We start from the raw sequence: 15663 nt of genomic DNA on the forward strand, positions 1-15663 counted from the left end.
GGATGCATCTTGGCGACCGACATATTCAGTAGCGTGAAAACGTGTGCTGAAACAGTCACCCCGGTTAATTCATGGTTTCTGGAACACTCCGGAGCGAGCAAACCGCAAGGTTTCCTCTCTTCGCGAGGATTCCGGGAGACCCAGGAATAGTCGGCTGTGTTGGTTTGTGAAGTTATCTTTCATGTACCAGTTTGATGTAATATCTGAGGAGGATACTCCCTATGGAGCATCCTCTGGCCCCCCGGAGCGTAAGTAATTACGATCTGGTAAGGGTTTCTAGTGTCGAGTCTGATTCGTTCGGAGTTGTGTCATTGGGATCGAGTTATTTCGCGATCGGAAGAGATCCCTCGAATTTCTTGAGAGAGCCGCTTCGGATCGAGAAAGGACTCGAACCCTCTGGCCCCCCGGAGCATGAGTTCTTGAATTCATTGCTCCAGGAGGCAGTTGGTACAAACCGCCGACAGATTTGGTGCTATCAGATTATACAATCGGACTAGTAGATGAAGTACGGGTAACGGATTTCGGTTCGAAACCCTAGATAATTGATCAAATATAACATGGAACTCTGAGTATCTGTGAAGGATGTCAGCATTCGAGTTGTTCGTAGAGTGATACAGGTTTACGATCCTTTTCGAAGGGAAAGTATACAGGTTTCTCTCGAAGGACAGCGGGATTCTTGAAGCACGGTTTCTGTATTGAAACTGAGCTTACCCTCGAGTATCTGGTGTATTCTGACCGGACTACGAGCTAGTTTTCTCGTCACGTCGCGTGGCTTTTGAACTCTTTATAGAGTCAATAGTGATTGAGAATTCTCCCTCGAAATCTGAAGATTACTTGTAATCGTTGTCAAGAGTATTATCGATCCTGAATCCTACTCGAAAACGCTTGCATCTGGAATAGAGAAAGAGCATAAACTAGCGGTGTATCTGTTCGAGGTTTAGACAGATATGAGCGATTTGTCGGAGTTATGCTAAGAGGACAGTCGGCTGATCGAAGCTAAGATCTACTACGATTTCGTAGGAGTTCCCACTTCGGTCTAAATTCTGTGTGATTTATTCTACTCCACCCTCGGGTCGATCTAGATGAATCATTCGGAATACCGGCTGAAAACACCTATCATTCGCATCCACCGAGCGATCGGTCGAGCAGTCTGAGAAAGTGCGCTCCTCATGTGTAGATGAGTGTCGTCGATTCGTCAATGACTCGTAATCTACCATTACAGGTATTCACTTCCGTCATATATCTCGTATCTCTCAGTAACCATAAGTAGTCGTTTATGAGCTATGATTTTTCTCTGTCAGTCGAGTCTTCGTTTCGTTGTAGTATCTCGGTGAGGGGAATCTAGGTGTGTCTTGGAGTTTCGCCAGCGGATCGTTAGATTAACGGGCCGGCCGCCTGGCAAGCGGAGGGCCTTATTAGGCTAGCGATACCTCGCTACTCCAGGAGGCACAAGAAGTTCCACTCCGCGAGCTCTACTATAACTGATGAGTCTGACAGTCGTTTAAGAGAAGATCTAGTTTCAGCTTATGGAAACACTAGACTAAGAACAGATCACATCGCGGAATCCGTTATGATTCCGAAGCCTCTTGGTTACGCTCTCATAGCAGCGATCTCGCTCGCTGTGAAGTTTGCGTTTAGCTTAGCTTTGAGATGGTTTAGCGTCGGGTTGCGCCGAAGTTATTCGTGAAGAGCTCTGAGTTGTGGCGTCTGAGAAGGTGACTCCTTCGACTGAGGCCGCTCTTTATCTCTCGACATCCCGAACCTTCGCGTATTGCATTTTCGCAAGGATTTCTTTGAGAATTCTAACTAATTTTACTCGTTTTGCCTCCGTGAAAGTTTTCTGACTTCGTCTATTCCGAGTCTAATTGATTCATTTTTGTGTTTCAATGAACCTCGCGATCGACCATGTCAGATAATGGATCGAATCCGCCACCGGGCGCTGACGAACCCTCGGAGCCATCACAGTGTGCGATTTACCAGAATTCAAAAAAGAAAGTCTTCAGTCCCTCGGACTATAAACTGGCTATGATCTATACGGTTATGAAATACATCGTTGTCGTTGTAATGGGACCTTATAGCTATGTTTCAAATGATTCGTCGCTGTTTTAGGTCGCATTTCACCCAAGGATGAATTACGAAATCGTGTACAGCATAGTTCGTTACCTCAATGTCATCTCTGAGAAAAACCTTTTCGACGTGAACCCTCTGAGAAGCCCAGCAATGGTGCAATTGATTGCTTTACTAACATATTCGTAAGTTTTTAATGCATTAGCTCGGTGGTCTAACTAGAAATTGTGTTTTTCACTCGAGGAAGTGTGATACGAGTTTGAATTTGCTTCTTTTTGAGAGTTCGAAAAAGACGCGCCTTTTTCGAACGCTTTACGAGCCAGCAGGCAGCTGACGCACTTCGCGTGTTACTTGCGCACTTCCGGTTTTAACATGAGCAAGCTCATTTATCGGTCGTGTCTCAGGTTCCTCGACTCAAATTTGTGCAATTTCGCCCTCGTTCTAATATTCGTTGAGTTTTATTAACCAAAGCTTCCGATTGGACCGGTAGAATTGGTCAAATAATGATAAGATGATGGTAACACCCGTGATTTCTTTCCGTTACTATGAAAAAATTATTTTTCAGAAATAACGGCCGATGCTATTTAGCGTTTCGTCACCGCCGGAACGGATTCCCTCGGAAATTCGTTAAAAGAAGTCACAAATCGTTGATAAATTGTCAATTTTTGGAGTAGACGTTCCCTCGAATCGCTCCCTATGTGTTCATTGGTCCCGATTATGTTCTTCGGCATATTCCGTATCTCTGTTCTGTTCGCTTTACATAGGACAGCTTTTCGCGGTAATATTTATTTCAGAAATTTGCCAATTCGAAACTATCACCTCGAGAAAATGGATAAGGTTGCTAACAATCAGGTCAGGAGTCGTCCCTCGAATTGCAGAAATATGGATTCTCGAGAGAGTAATTTTTTATTTTCTTCAGGGCGAGCGATAATCTCTTTACTTTTCCAGACCCTCGTTTGTCTGTCCGACAGGACTCTGGTTGCATGAATACGACGACCGTCTGTATCCCTCGCTTTCGAGCCGAAGAGATTCCGACCTCAAGTAGAATTGTAGACAGATACCTCGAAGAAAGACCGGTTAGCTAGAATAAGCTGATAATTTATTTAATGATGCCTCTAGTTTTCAGATTCAACATTCCCCGCCGAGGATTGAGGTGGTATGTCGAGCATATGAATTCGTATCACACAATCGAGTGTGGTAAACGTGGATATTGATTGAAGTATTGAAGTCTCGAGAGCGTTCCAATCATGCCTACGAGTTGAATGGAGGATATTCCCTTCAGAAGACTCCGTATGACCTCGGGATTCGTACTCCTTGGAGTATGACCCCGATGGAGGAATGGGCGGCTTACCACGTGGCAATCTTTGATTTCCTCGAGGTTAGATGCCCACGCCCTCGTTACTCTACTTCAAGATTATCCTCGTTGAGATTGATTCGTGAAAACGACTTGATCTGCGGATCCATACCCTCGATATATTCACAGCCGGACTCGCATGGTTATGGAGATATCTGTCATATCCGTCAAGTCGCTCAAAAAGCGATGCTGAAGTTTCATCATAAGCTACAGTCGAGATTCCTCGATTCTATCTTATCGCTCAAATGGAATCCTTCGTAAAGTTGAAATATTGGGGTTTCATTCATATTCTTTTTGTTAATAAAAATCGAGTTTGTTCGCTTAATGATTGCTTTTGATTCGGTAACCCGGTTTTTACCCGGTTCAATATCTGTTTCGTTTACGATTCGGTGAATTAATCTTTATAGCTTTATATCGATTTAGCAATTATGAGCAACGAAAACTCACGTATTAACACGGAGAAGATGCTAGAAGACTCAATCCTCGACGAGAATCCGGAAGTCGGTAATATCCAGTTGCCTCCGATCCCCATAGAGCTCGAAAGAATTCATTTGGGAGGAGCGCAAGGTAATTACACACTTTCATTGAGCGTATGGTGACTCGGTTCTTTTCAGATCCCTCGGTTGACTCATCGGTTCCAAGAACCAATGGTGCAGACGCGGAAGACGGAAATATCCTCGAGTTGGATGATCTGGAGTTTGGTTAGTGCTGTCAACTCTAAGAATGGTGATCAGTAGCTTTAAATTTAGGAGATCCGTCGGATCAAGGCAGCAATGCAGGAGATTCTGTTCACTCCTCGATTCTTGGAGAGTCAGACTCGCAAGAGCATGAAGTTCCAGCGAACCAGGAGATCCGCGAAGGTCCGTTGGAGTTTTTCGTCTTCCCAAACGGGAGACCCAATACTCCGAGTGTTGATTCGATTCCTTTTGCAGATGATAACTTGGATGGAAATCCAATGTTGGAGGCTGCGAACGTAGTCGAGGAAACCGCGAATCTGGCGGAAATTGAAGCCCTCGACATTGTTCAACAATTGAAGCAACTACCAGCCATTCTTCAGGAGTTGAAGAACATCTCGTCTCAGCTCAAAGCCAACAACACCTCGTCCGGATCCATTGATGATGCCAGCAACTTCATCACGAAGAAAGATTTAGAGAGCTTCGCCACGAAACAAGACCTCGAATCCCTCGTCTCGAAAGCTGATTTTGTTGAGCGTCTCCCCTCGGCTGACAAGTGGACTGAGATGGTCGACAGACTCGCGCCACTTGCTTCGCTCGACGGTCTGTCAGTCATGATGGGCTCAATCTTGCAGCAACTGCGTGTACTCGCGTTGACTCAGCGACGTCTGACTCGTTGCCAGGGCAAGAGTATTCTCCTCGGAAAAAAGCTTCTGGCCGACGGAAAAGTTGATCGTGTCAAGTTCTTGAAGACCTCGCACAAGATTACTAATGTCTACAACTCGCTTCGCAGCTACATTGCGCGAAAAGTCACGTCTTTGGAGAAAGAGTCTGAGATGAGACATCTTGCGAACCAACTTGATGCTATCAAGAAAGAGCAGGCCTCATATTCTCGAGTCTTAGAACCCAGCGACCATGACGATGAAGCACAGCTAGCTGCCCTCGACGAGATTGCGGCAATTGAGACGACTGTTGACCTCGCTCAACATTCTCAAGTACGTCAGGACGAAGAGAGAAAGAAGCTTCAGCATCTTGAAACTCGCAGTGCTGTACGTTTTAGTAGTTTTGTAAATCTGTTCTTTAATTCAGTTCTTTGTTCAGAGCTCTACGCGATGCTTCTTCTGCCAGGAGAATCACGACTCGTTCAGGTGCCAGAAGTACCCAGACTTGCCCTCGAAACTTCAACTCTTCCGTGAAAAGAACCGTTGCATGATTTGTGGACAAGCTGGCTGCAATGGCTCGGTATCTTCCTGCAAGGCGAAGAACAGAGTGTGCAAGAATTGCGATCCCTCGTTGCCACTCGAACAACGTGAACACCATCAGACGCTTTGCCCTCGACGCCGCCAGAAGAAACGCTCTTCGGGCGGAGGAAAGGCCATAGAAGAGAAGGTAGCTCCCTCGGAAGCCCTAGAGGTTGAAGAGAAGTTCGGGTACAACGTCGATCGCTTCCTCGATCCATCTGCTCAACAGCGTCCAGGCAGATACGTTGTCCTGGCGAAACACGTGACTCAAACCTCGGATTCTGACGAGGAACCGACTCCGTCCAAACGCCAGAAGATCAGCACAGATTCCAATGGAATCGGTGAGGACTCCTCGGCCAAGGAAGTTGGGAAGGTTCCAATTCAGAAGAAGAAGAAGAAGAACGCTGGAGGAAAGAAGCCAAAGAAGGCCAAGAAGCCAATCAAGGAAATCGAGACCGAGTCCGTTGACTCTGTCAAGGACCAGGAAGCTGCCAATATTGAGAATCCCTCGGGATCGACTAATTAATCGTTAACCTTTTTGTTTTAAGTTTTTTTACGGGTCTTCGTAAATAAAACCGGTTCTTTTGTTGATACTGTTGATCTCAATGATTGGTATATAGCTATGAGTGTAAACTCGTAATTATTTCAATTTCTGCTCTATTTCAGATCGGCTTTAGTACCTTCCCGACTTCTCCGTCTGTAGTCCAAACACGAACTGAAAACGATGATTCAAAGGGTAGCGCTGACCAATTCGTCGGGCTTTCCTACTTCTATAGTTATGAGTAGAAGTGAAACGTCATACTCAACGATTCTTCGGAATCTGCGAGGCTAAAAGGATTTTCATCCGTCTCTATGACCTCGAGTCTGAGTAAACTGATAACTTGAATGTTAGCCACAGAAGAGAGTGTCTCAGATATATCTGAACACACGATTCCGTGCACTGGGTAGAAGTTAGCAGGCAGCTAACATTGTACACCGATTTGGACTCGTCCAGCGCCCTCGGGCATGTGGAGCTTAGAGCATATTTTTTCGTTGCATTCTAAACCCACGATCGGTTTACAGACGATTGACACCGGATACATGAAATTTTCTTGTAACAAGCTAGTGGAAACGTTCACTCGGCATACGGGGCTCAGATAGTTGATGATTCTGTCATCAAGTGTATGCTATACACAGGGTTACGATCCTATATTTGTGCTAAATCGTTATAATTCTCCCCGTCTGATCGAGAGTAAAAGTGCTCGATTGGAAAAACCCTAAACCTGTAATCGGAGCGATGACTCTCGGGTGGCTCCCGAGATTAAGCCGAGATTCAGGGTTATCCGGGTCGGTGATCGCGATGATCTTAAAAACCGGTCCATTCCCTCGGGATAAAACAAAAAATATCCGGATCTATGATGCTAACGCTAAGAGAAGGATGAGGATATAGGGATTAAATTGTGTTCTGGTACCGTAACTGAAGTACTCGCATCACTATCGAGTGAGCAATATTTGATGTAGCTAGGGTGCGTTCGGTGCGTTGAAAGCACATTTGGCACGTATAATATATAGTCTTCAAGGTCGATTTAGTCGTGATAAATGTTGAAATTCTCTGATAATTCGCACACATTGTATCGTCTAGGCCACATGAATTACTGGGCAAGTCTCCGATCCCTCGACGTTGCTAACCTTTCGTTACTTCCCTCCCTCGGAGATCGAGTATCGAATGAGAAGCGGCCCCGAGCAATCTGAAGTCCCCCCAGGAATTCGGCTCTAAGAGTTGAGACTGCATACGCCCTTCGGGGGTATACAGATATCAGTTCGCGTACGGCTTTGGGTGAGAATTGTCTAAAATCCGATTAACCAGTATTGGTAGAATCGGAGCGAGTGATACGGACTGTCACAAGCGTACAGTTCGAGATACATCACCTCGTGAATAGATTCATCTAGCAAGATTAATTAGAGCATAAGTGATGTTAGTCGAAGGACGGCTTCGTCAAAGAAGTCCTCCGTTGATTACGTCACCTCGTTTATACCTATACGTCTTATTGACGACTGCATTTGAGTCAAGCGACTTAAAATGTTAGCTCCTTTTGTACCGAGATTTCGATCTCAAATTCGTTCATCAACGTATTTCCTTTGTGCTCGAAAGACGGAAGTTAATCGTTCATGTTCGGCGGTCTGATTGATTTAGGAAAAGCGTTAGCGAAGTATCTCGATTACTTCAATGGTGTGGATCTTATAGCATGATGATGGCAAAGGTGCCGGTCACCTCCTTGACAAGTGACATCAGCTCGTAGTCATCTACAGTTGAAACCTCAGTTCTTTCTAATGCTGCTTGATCGAACTGCAGCGTGTCACGAAAAGCAAGGACCAGTCTCCAAGAGGAGTTTTCCTTTTGATACATGCTTCGACGCAAGTTCATCGATGAGCGACCCGTCCATGCGTGGTCGTACCCCCCCGAAGATGTTCTCACCGGCAGAAACGCCACCGAGAGCTATGTACTTTAGGTCTAGTACGACACAACGAGATTATACGTAAATTATTAGTGCGTGTAAACCCTCGTGACGTCTCGAAAGAACGTCATACGTCTCGAAAGAACGTATTCTTTTACGTGTGCTAATAAACTTGTCCACGTGGCTACGTGGCTAAAGTGAGCTCGGCGTTTTTGTAGCAGTAGTGTGCAGTTCGTGCCTGTCGACACCAACCCACCCTACTCCTCTCAATCTTCGTCTCATTTTGGTTAGACGAAACGTTTTTCGGTGCTAATCTGTATGACATAACTCGCTACCCACTTTCAGATTGAAAGCTTGGTGCATGAGCTGAGTTTTGCAGCTAGAGTTCGGTCTCATGCAGCTAGAGTTCGGTTTCTAATGGGCGCTCCAGTCAACGTCGTGATCAGTGATCAGCGAGATTGAAACGGTCTCGCTGCGTACTTAGCACGATACTCTCGGAGTGAAAATTCTGGCAATCCATATTCCGTGAGGGATTTGGTACACAATGGACTAGATTTGGTGCACGATGCGCCGGATTTGGTGCATAATGTATCGGAGTTTTGAGGCAGGTTGATGCACGTAATGCATCATTTGGTGTATTTGGTCTTCATCGAATTCCTCGTCAACAGACGATATTTGGTGCAAATGCGCAACATACAGATAGCAACCATTCTAATTCAGAATGGCCCGATCAAACGCTTCTTCGTTAAACCTCTTTAGATTACAAGTCTGCACGTAAAGGAACCAAGCCCTTCTATGAGCGCGAGGCTCTTGAATGGGGTAAAATGTGATGAAATCAACTCTATGCGATGAGTAGAGAGCAGGCTCGATACGATCGTTCGAGCGGACTGGTGCGAGATCGTACTGCTTTTCTAGCGTGTTAAAATCGGTAATGTTCACAGATGTGGTAAGAATCCGAGAGCAGGGAGGCACCTAGTGCTCCAGGTTCAACGATTCACTGGGAAGAGTGGTAGTCTATGGAAGAAAGCGGCATCTTAGCCAGATGGGGAGCTCCGTAGTACTGTAAATCCGCATCGGATTCAAAAATTCGCGATGTTTTCCGCCAGTTGATGAGTGGGTCGAGTCCCTCCATCGTTCCACAGAGCCGAGTCTAAGCTATGGTACGAGTTTAGAAACACGTCCAATTTCATCCCATGCCTCTAGTTCAGTCCTCGCGGTGAAGCCGTGTAGTCGTGAGAGATTGATAAACGGGCAGTTTACTGTCTGGTCAAGGTGGACATATTCGCCACGTCTCTAGGGATCGTGCAATTTACCGTGTTTGAGATCCTGTTACCCGCGTGTCCTTGATGCATCAGTGATCATATATAACCGGTAATAGAATGCAACCCGCTAGAGAGGGAGTTGAATAAACCGATACGCCTCGGACAACACCTAGTTTCCCTGTCTAGAAACTACTATGACCTTGACCGGGTAATGGAGAATAAGAGCTATCCAATTTACCCCCTACCGAATAGTAGTGCCCCACCGAAGGGTTCCGAAGTGCCTATTAGCAGATCCAGTTTAATCTGACGGATTACTTCAGGTAAATTCGTAGTGTTTTGTTGGAAGACCCTCGAGTTGTTAGGTGAGGAGCCACCAGGCTGCGAGGAACACGCCCTCGAGATACAGCAATCTTGCTGCGTGCTCAGTTGAATAGATGATCCACACTCTACCAGGACCACCGCGGGCCTGTGTAGATTGCTGTGCATCATTTGGACGTCTGTAGCCTATCCCGATTTGAATAAGTGGAGCTTCGTTTGGTAACCGATACCCCACCCCCGATTCAGTTCTCTTCACTGAATTGGACCCCTCTCGTATCTCAGAGTTGCGAGGCTCTGAACGTGTCTAGCTGACGGTACAGCGAAAACACACCCCAGCCACTTCATTTCTAGGATTCTAGTATTCAGACTGTGTCGACTCTCTGGACGGCGAAGGTTTCTTCTTCTTCTGGAGTGATGGTCGATGAGCTGATGAGCAATGACGAGATTAACGTTGTATAACATCCTTTAAGGATGAACTAAGTTAGAGTTATGCGCACAATTGTGACTTGGTATTCGTCCTACCAAGACAACGTCTCGGAGCTCATCTGACTCATCGGCCTACTGAACACAGCTGAAGCTACAATCGGAGTTTTGTTGTGTAGCCTGGTTTTCAGCTTCGGATGTGATCAGTTCGTGGATGGACGTCAGGACTCGCCCGAACAGGAGCGGACTTTTTAGCGTTTTGTTTCTCTGTTTTTTAATCTTTCTTTAGCCCCGCTGTCCGGTCTCAATTCTCTTTAAGAATACTTTTTTAATTTCAGCTTTCGACTTCAACCCTTTTGTGAACAACCAACCATGTCTGGTACCGGACAACAACCCTCGCGGAACGGACTGCCGACGACCTCTGGAGATGGCCAAGCGAACAATCAACGTTCGCCCTCGGAAAACTTCAAGACGGCTCAACGCAACGTCAAGACCGCAATCACTCGTGCAAGCACCGCCGGCCTCAAAACCGCGGAGCAAGCATTCCATTTCATGGACGACCCCTCGGCCGTTTATGATGCTCTCGGGCTCAAGACTATCGACAACTTGCGAAAAAAGTTGATGGTCATAGCGGGAATGATCGAAACGGACAAGCATTTCTACGAATTCGTCAAGAATATCGACGAACTCTTGTCCAACAAGGAACGTCAACGCCTACGCGAAGTGGCTAAGGCTCATCTCGACCTGAAACCACGGACTGACAACCTGCCGGTCATCAAGGACGCCATCACGGCCCTGCAAACAGCCCTCGAGAAGCAGGATTACCTCGCTGGAGAGATATCCCCAACGGAAACCGCGGATATTTCGAAGGATGTGGAAAATTCACCCGTGGACGGAGAAGAACCATTCGAAGAAGACCATTCGGATGCGGAATCTGTCCACCATAACGAAGACGACTTCAAGGATCGCGATCTTATTCAAAATCCACCGACTGTCGGATTCAACAACTCTGGTGGAACGCAAGTTCCTCCTGTGGTTACCTCGCACACTCGTTCAAGTGTCGAAAACCACGAAGCCTCTAGACGTTCTTCGATCAGAGCGGACACGAACGCGGCGTCCCATGGACATCCGATAGCGTGCCCGGTCTGTGAGGAAGGACATGAGCTCTTCAAATGTAAGAGCTCGGATCTGCCGCGCTATCTAGCACGGAACGGATTGTGCGTGCATTGCACGTCAAATCTGCATGAGACACACATGTGTCCTCTTCAGAATGCTGGATCATCACCATATTTCGCTGGAGGTTTCGTTGAGAAACGTCCGGAAAGCGGTGGACGTTTCATGACCCAGAAAACGCAGATAGTAGCATCAACCCCTCGTGAAAAAATTCAGTCGAACTTCTCGTCCCTGTCTGACAGCGACGAGAAGGAACACATTGTCTCTGCTCGTTCTCCTGCCCCTCGAGCTCGTGAGGAAGAATCTTCTGATGAAGAATCTGACGTCGAGTGTCGTGCGGCAGAGAGCACCAGGAAAGGGAAGACGAATGGTAAATGGTTGTCTTATCACGACCTAGACGCCATTCTTCCGAAATTTACTGGCGAAGCGCTCAGGTACAAGAAGTTCATGACGATGTTTGAATCACTTGGATTGCATAACCCTCGACTTGACGATGTGATGCGATTGTCTCTCCTGGAAAAGAAGCTTATCGGCGACGCTAAGGGCTACTTTTGCGAGCTTACTAAACCTCGTGACTCGCTTGAAGCTACTTTAGCGAATATGCGAGAAACTTTCGAAAAAGATACTTCGGAAGTTACAGAAGCCCTTCAGCAATTCAGTCGGCTTAGTTTCCATGCGACAGACTACAAACGTGCATCTCGGCAGCTTATGGAGAGCAAAACGCTCATTCGGAGGCTTCGAGATCTTGGGGAGGATGTAAACACCCCCTCGTTTGTTCGCAGCTTCATGGAAAAGTTACCGGGGAAGATGCTCCGTAACATCAGAAATTTGTTTGAAGACGGCTCGCAGCCATCGGTTTATGACATCATCAATAGATACGATCAATCCTTGAGAGATCGGGCCTTTGCTGATCGATTCCAATCTGCGAACGTCGCTGATAGGTTGAAAGAGATACCGGATGAGTCAGTAATGGCTACATCCCAGATCTCGAGTAATCCTACGAAGTCGAATGGAAATTTCGCTCCTGGTGCGGGTACTGGTAGTACCAAAACACCGGCCTCTCCGCTTCCAAATGCGTCGAAAGTTAGCAATAACTCATCGACAAATTCGAAGAAGAGAAACAAAGGAGGGAAGGGTCCGCAGACTTCAAACCAGTCGAACAACTCTGTGAATCAGAGTAAAGTAGACAACCAAGGCTCTTCTGGTGGGAATAACCTGGGCTACTTCGGTACCCAGCAGACGTTCCACCAGGGAAATCAGGCTCCTCGGAGTCAAGGAAACGCAGCCACGGTCAACTCGGCTTCAGTGCAGCCAAAGCCTCGGATTCCTGGCATGAAAGGGCAGCCCGGAGAAAAACTCGAACCGTGCTACAAGCACGGGAGAGGTTACGATGCAAGATTCATTCATCATACCTTCCCTCGAGACTCTGAAGCTGCCTCGAAATGTTGTTTCATCTGTGGCCCCGGACACTCAATTCTTCAATGTGCTCTTCCCTCGTACGACGTTCGTCAGTTCTTCCGTTCTAGCGGTTCCTGTCACAATTGTGCTCAGCGAAACCACAGAACCGAAGATTGCCAGAGCTTCAGTACTTGTGCTTACTGTCAAGGCAAGCACAATACCGGCGGATGCACTTTGAAAGAGTACTACCGGGACCCCCGAAACTATCCAACCGACGCCCCAGCTCCAGTGTTGTCAGAATTTTTTCGTGGCCCCTTCGGGGGCTCGCAATAATTCTCTAGAGTTTGGCTCTAGGCCGTCCTTGGTCCGCAGTCCAGCTGTTGCCTCGCCAGCAACAGTGTCTCTAGAACGACCTTCGGGTCACGATTCTGGTGGAGATTCGTCTCTCAGTAGGGGTTTGCCGCTATTTCTCGAACGTCTCACACAGGAATGCCTTTATAACGCATCCCTCGTGGGAGATATAGCCGAGATCTCAAAGTTGCCTTTCGTAGCATTACGTACTACGGCCGGTCACAAGGTTTTAGCATTGGTTGATTCCGGAGCAACGCTGTCTGTTCTCTCTCACGAGAGCGCAGAGCGCTTTGGCCTGGACATCCTAGCGACTAGAACTCTAACAATTGCGGGATATAGCAAAACCACTACTGAAAAGTCGAATATCTACCAGATGTCATTCCATACAGATGGTGAGCCTTTTTCAATGCTCATCGCTGGTGCCCCTCGTCTTCCGAAGACTAAATTCGTCTGCCCTCGTCTGAGTTCAGCCGACGTTAGTCATCTTCGAGCCCATCACGTCGATACTCATGCCTTGTCATTGGATCAAGCCTTTAACGGCCGATTCATTGATATGATTTTGGGTAACGACCTGTTACCTCGATTATTAGGGAGATCGAAGAGGCTGTTGCTTCCTTCCGAAAGATTCGTGGAGTTAACACCGTTTGCTCCTATCATCTTTCCCCCTCCTCGTTCCTCACTTCCCCCGGACGAGATCAGCAGCGACCAAGTTGAAGCGTTTCATTGTGAAAGCTTCATCGGGTCTTTGATGACTCAGACGGATTCGAAGGATCCCATTGAGCGTCTCCACTCGGAGATTTCGCAGTTATGGAATCTTGAGAATTTGGGTATCGAGGAACCTGGGCCGATTGAGGGGAAAAAGACGGAAACAAAGGATCTCATTGCCGAGTTCAAAAAGAACATCCGGTACACTGAAGACGGTATCATTATGGTATCCCTTCCGTGGAACGGGAAGCAGAAACGCCTCGCGTCAAACCGCGGAGTTGCTGCTAAACGGCTAGAGCAGCTTATTCTCTCTCTGAAAAGAAAGAAGAATTTGATGCAAGATTATGATGAGATCCTAAAAAAGCAACTAGCCAGCGGTATTATTGAAATAGTCACACCAGAGATGGATAACAATACAGATCCTGTGTATTACATTCCCCATCGCGTCGTAGTGAAGGAATCTTCGCTTACGACAAAGTTGCGGATTGTACTCGATGCGAGCAGTAAGAAAGGGGGCGAGCTCAGTCTTAACGACTGCCTCGACCCTGGACCGTCCATGCTTGTTGATCTCTTTGACATTCTCATTCGCTCTCGTTTACCGGATTACCTGGTGGTGGCTGATATTGAAAAAGCCTTCCACCAGGTACGTCTGGTGCCCGAGGATCGGAACTGTACTCGTTTTATCTGGATAAAAGATATAACGAAACCGCCTGTGCGTGATAACATTATTGAGTACCGATTCTCTCGGATTCCATTTGGAATGACGTGTTCTCCGTTTCTCCTCGCTGCCACTATCGATCATTACTTAAATGGAATGACCGACGGCATCGCTGAGCGGATTCGGCAGAACTTATACGTCGACAATGTAATGATTACCTCGAACAATAAGGCGGAAATACAGGATCTTCGGATTGCCTCAAGAAATGCATTCACCTCGATGAATATGCGTCTTCGAGAGTACATCACGAATTGCCAAGAAGAGATGTCTAAATTCCCTCGGGATGAGATCACAAGTGAAACGACGATCAAGTTACTCGGTTATCTCTGGGATTCTGTAAAAGATACATATACGGTGAAACTAGCAACGTTGCTGGAGTCACACCCGACGAAACGTCAGGTGGCCTCACGCATGGCCGAAACTTTCGATCCCCTCGGCGTCCTAGCTCCATTGCTAGTCTCGTTCAAGTTATTGATGCGAGACTTATGGGATGACGGTATCGACTGGAAGACGAAAATCCCTCGTTCCCTTCTTAACCGATGGAAAGCCATTAGGCATCAATTCTCCGAGTCATCGATTTCGATTCCTCGCATGTTGAGACCTAGTGGTAAGTTCAAGAAGAGCCATCTTCTTGTCTTCTCGGACGCTTCCAAAGATACCTATGCCTGTGCAGTCTACATACTCTATGAGTATGAAGGCCGGGACCCCGTGGTAGGTCTTCTGACCGCAAAATCGAAAATTAAGCCATCGGCTTGTAATACTCTTACCATTCCTCGTCTCGAATTACTCGCGATTGAGATTGGTGCGAGGATTGCAATGACTGTAGTTAACGCTATGGTTTCGGAGCACCCACGCTCCGTCAGGTTCTTTTCTGATTCGATGGTAGCCTTGTATTGGATTCTTCGTAACGAGCAAAAGAAATGTTGGGTCAGTAATCGTGTTAAGGCTATTAATGATAAGAGCGACTCATTGAAATCCCTCGAGATTCCGTCAGTCTTTCATCATTGCCCTACTGACCAAAACCCGGCTGATATTGCTACGAGAGGAATGGGAAGCGAAGACTTAAAGAATTGCTCTTTATGGTTTCGTGGCCCGGACTTCTTAACGAATCATCCAGATACATGGTCCTGTCGCCTCGAAGGCATTATTTCTTGCCCTTCGGACTTCCGTGAACTTATTTCCTCGGAAATCATTACGGCAGGAAAGAAATCTGACAAAAATTCTACTGAGAAATCGGTAAAACCTACTGAGCAATCGGTAGACTGTTCTGCTGAGAAATCGGTAGACACTGTCGAGAAATCGACAGACCAGGCAGAGTTCAAAGCTCTGACTGAAGCCCTTCGGGGTATGTGTCTTACAACTCAGTGTAAGGAACAGTACGTTTCTTTCGTTCCATTCGAGCGAAGTCACTCCCTTTCCAGAGTCGTGTCGTTTACACACTCGACTTTGAATTGCTTATTAAAGCTGTTCAAACGTCACGTGTGAAAGAGTCCGATCATGACGGAATTCATTGAATCCAAAAAATCCCTCGGTACCCCCAATTT

General features: G+C 46.8%; 1 protein-coding gene across 1 annotated transcript; it reads left to right on the forward strand.

The window, feature by feature from the left end:
* Nucleotides 1–1177: 1177 nt before the first annotated feature.
* Nucleotides 1178–3682, forward strand: GCK72_025719 (uncharacterized protein; the record flags this gene model as incomplete). The annotated part of the gene is made up of 6 exons (XM_003088349.2): nucleotides 1178–1222; nucleotides 2110–2252; nucleotides 2862–2965; nucleotides 3016–3143; nucleotides 3194–3223; nucleotides 3296–3682. The coding sequence occupies 6 exons, from the start codon at nucleotides 1178–1180 to the stop codon at nucleotides 3680–3682; spliced, it is 837 nt and encodes a 278-aa protein (XP_003088397.2).
* Nucleotides 3683–15663: the final 11981 nt, after the last annotated feature.

This window comes from Caenorhabditis remanei, chromosome X (assembly GCF_010183535.1).
Source record: "Caenorhabditis remanei strain PX506 chromosome X, whole genome shotgun sequence".
NCBI classification, from domain to species: Eukaryota; Metazoa; Nematoda; class Chromadorea; order Rhabditida; family Rhabditidae; genus Caenorhabditis; species Caenorhabditis remanei.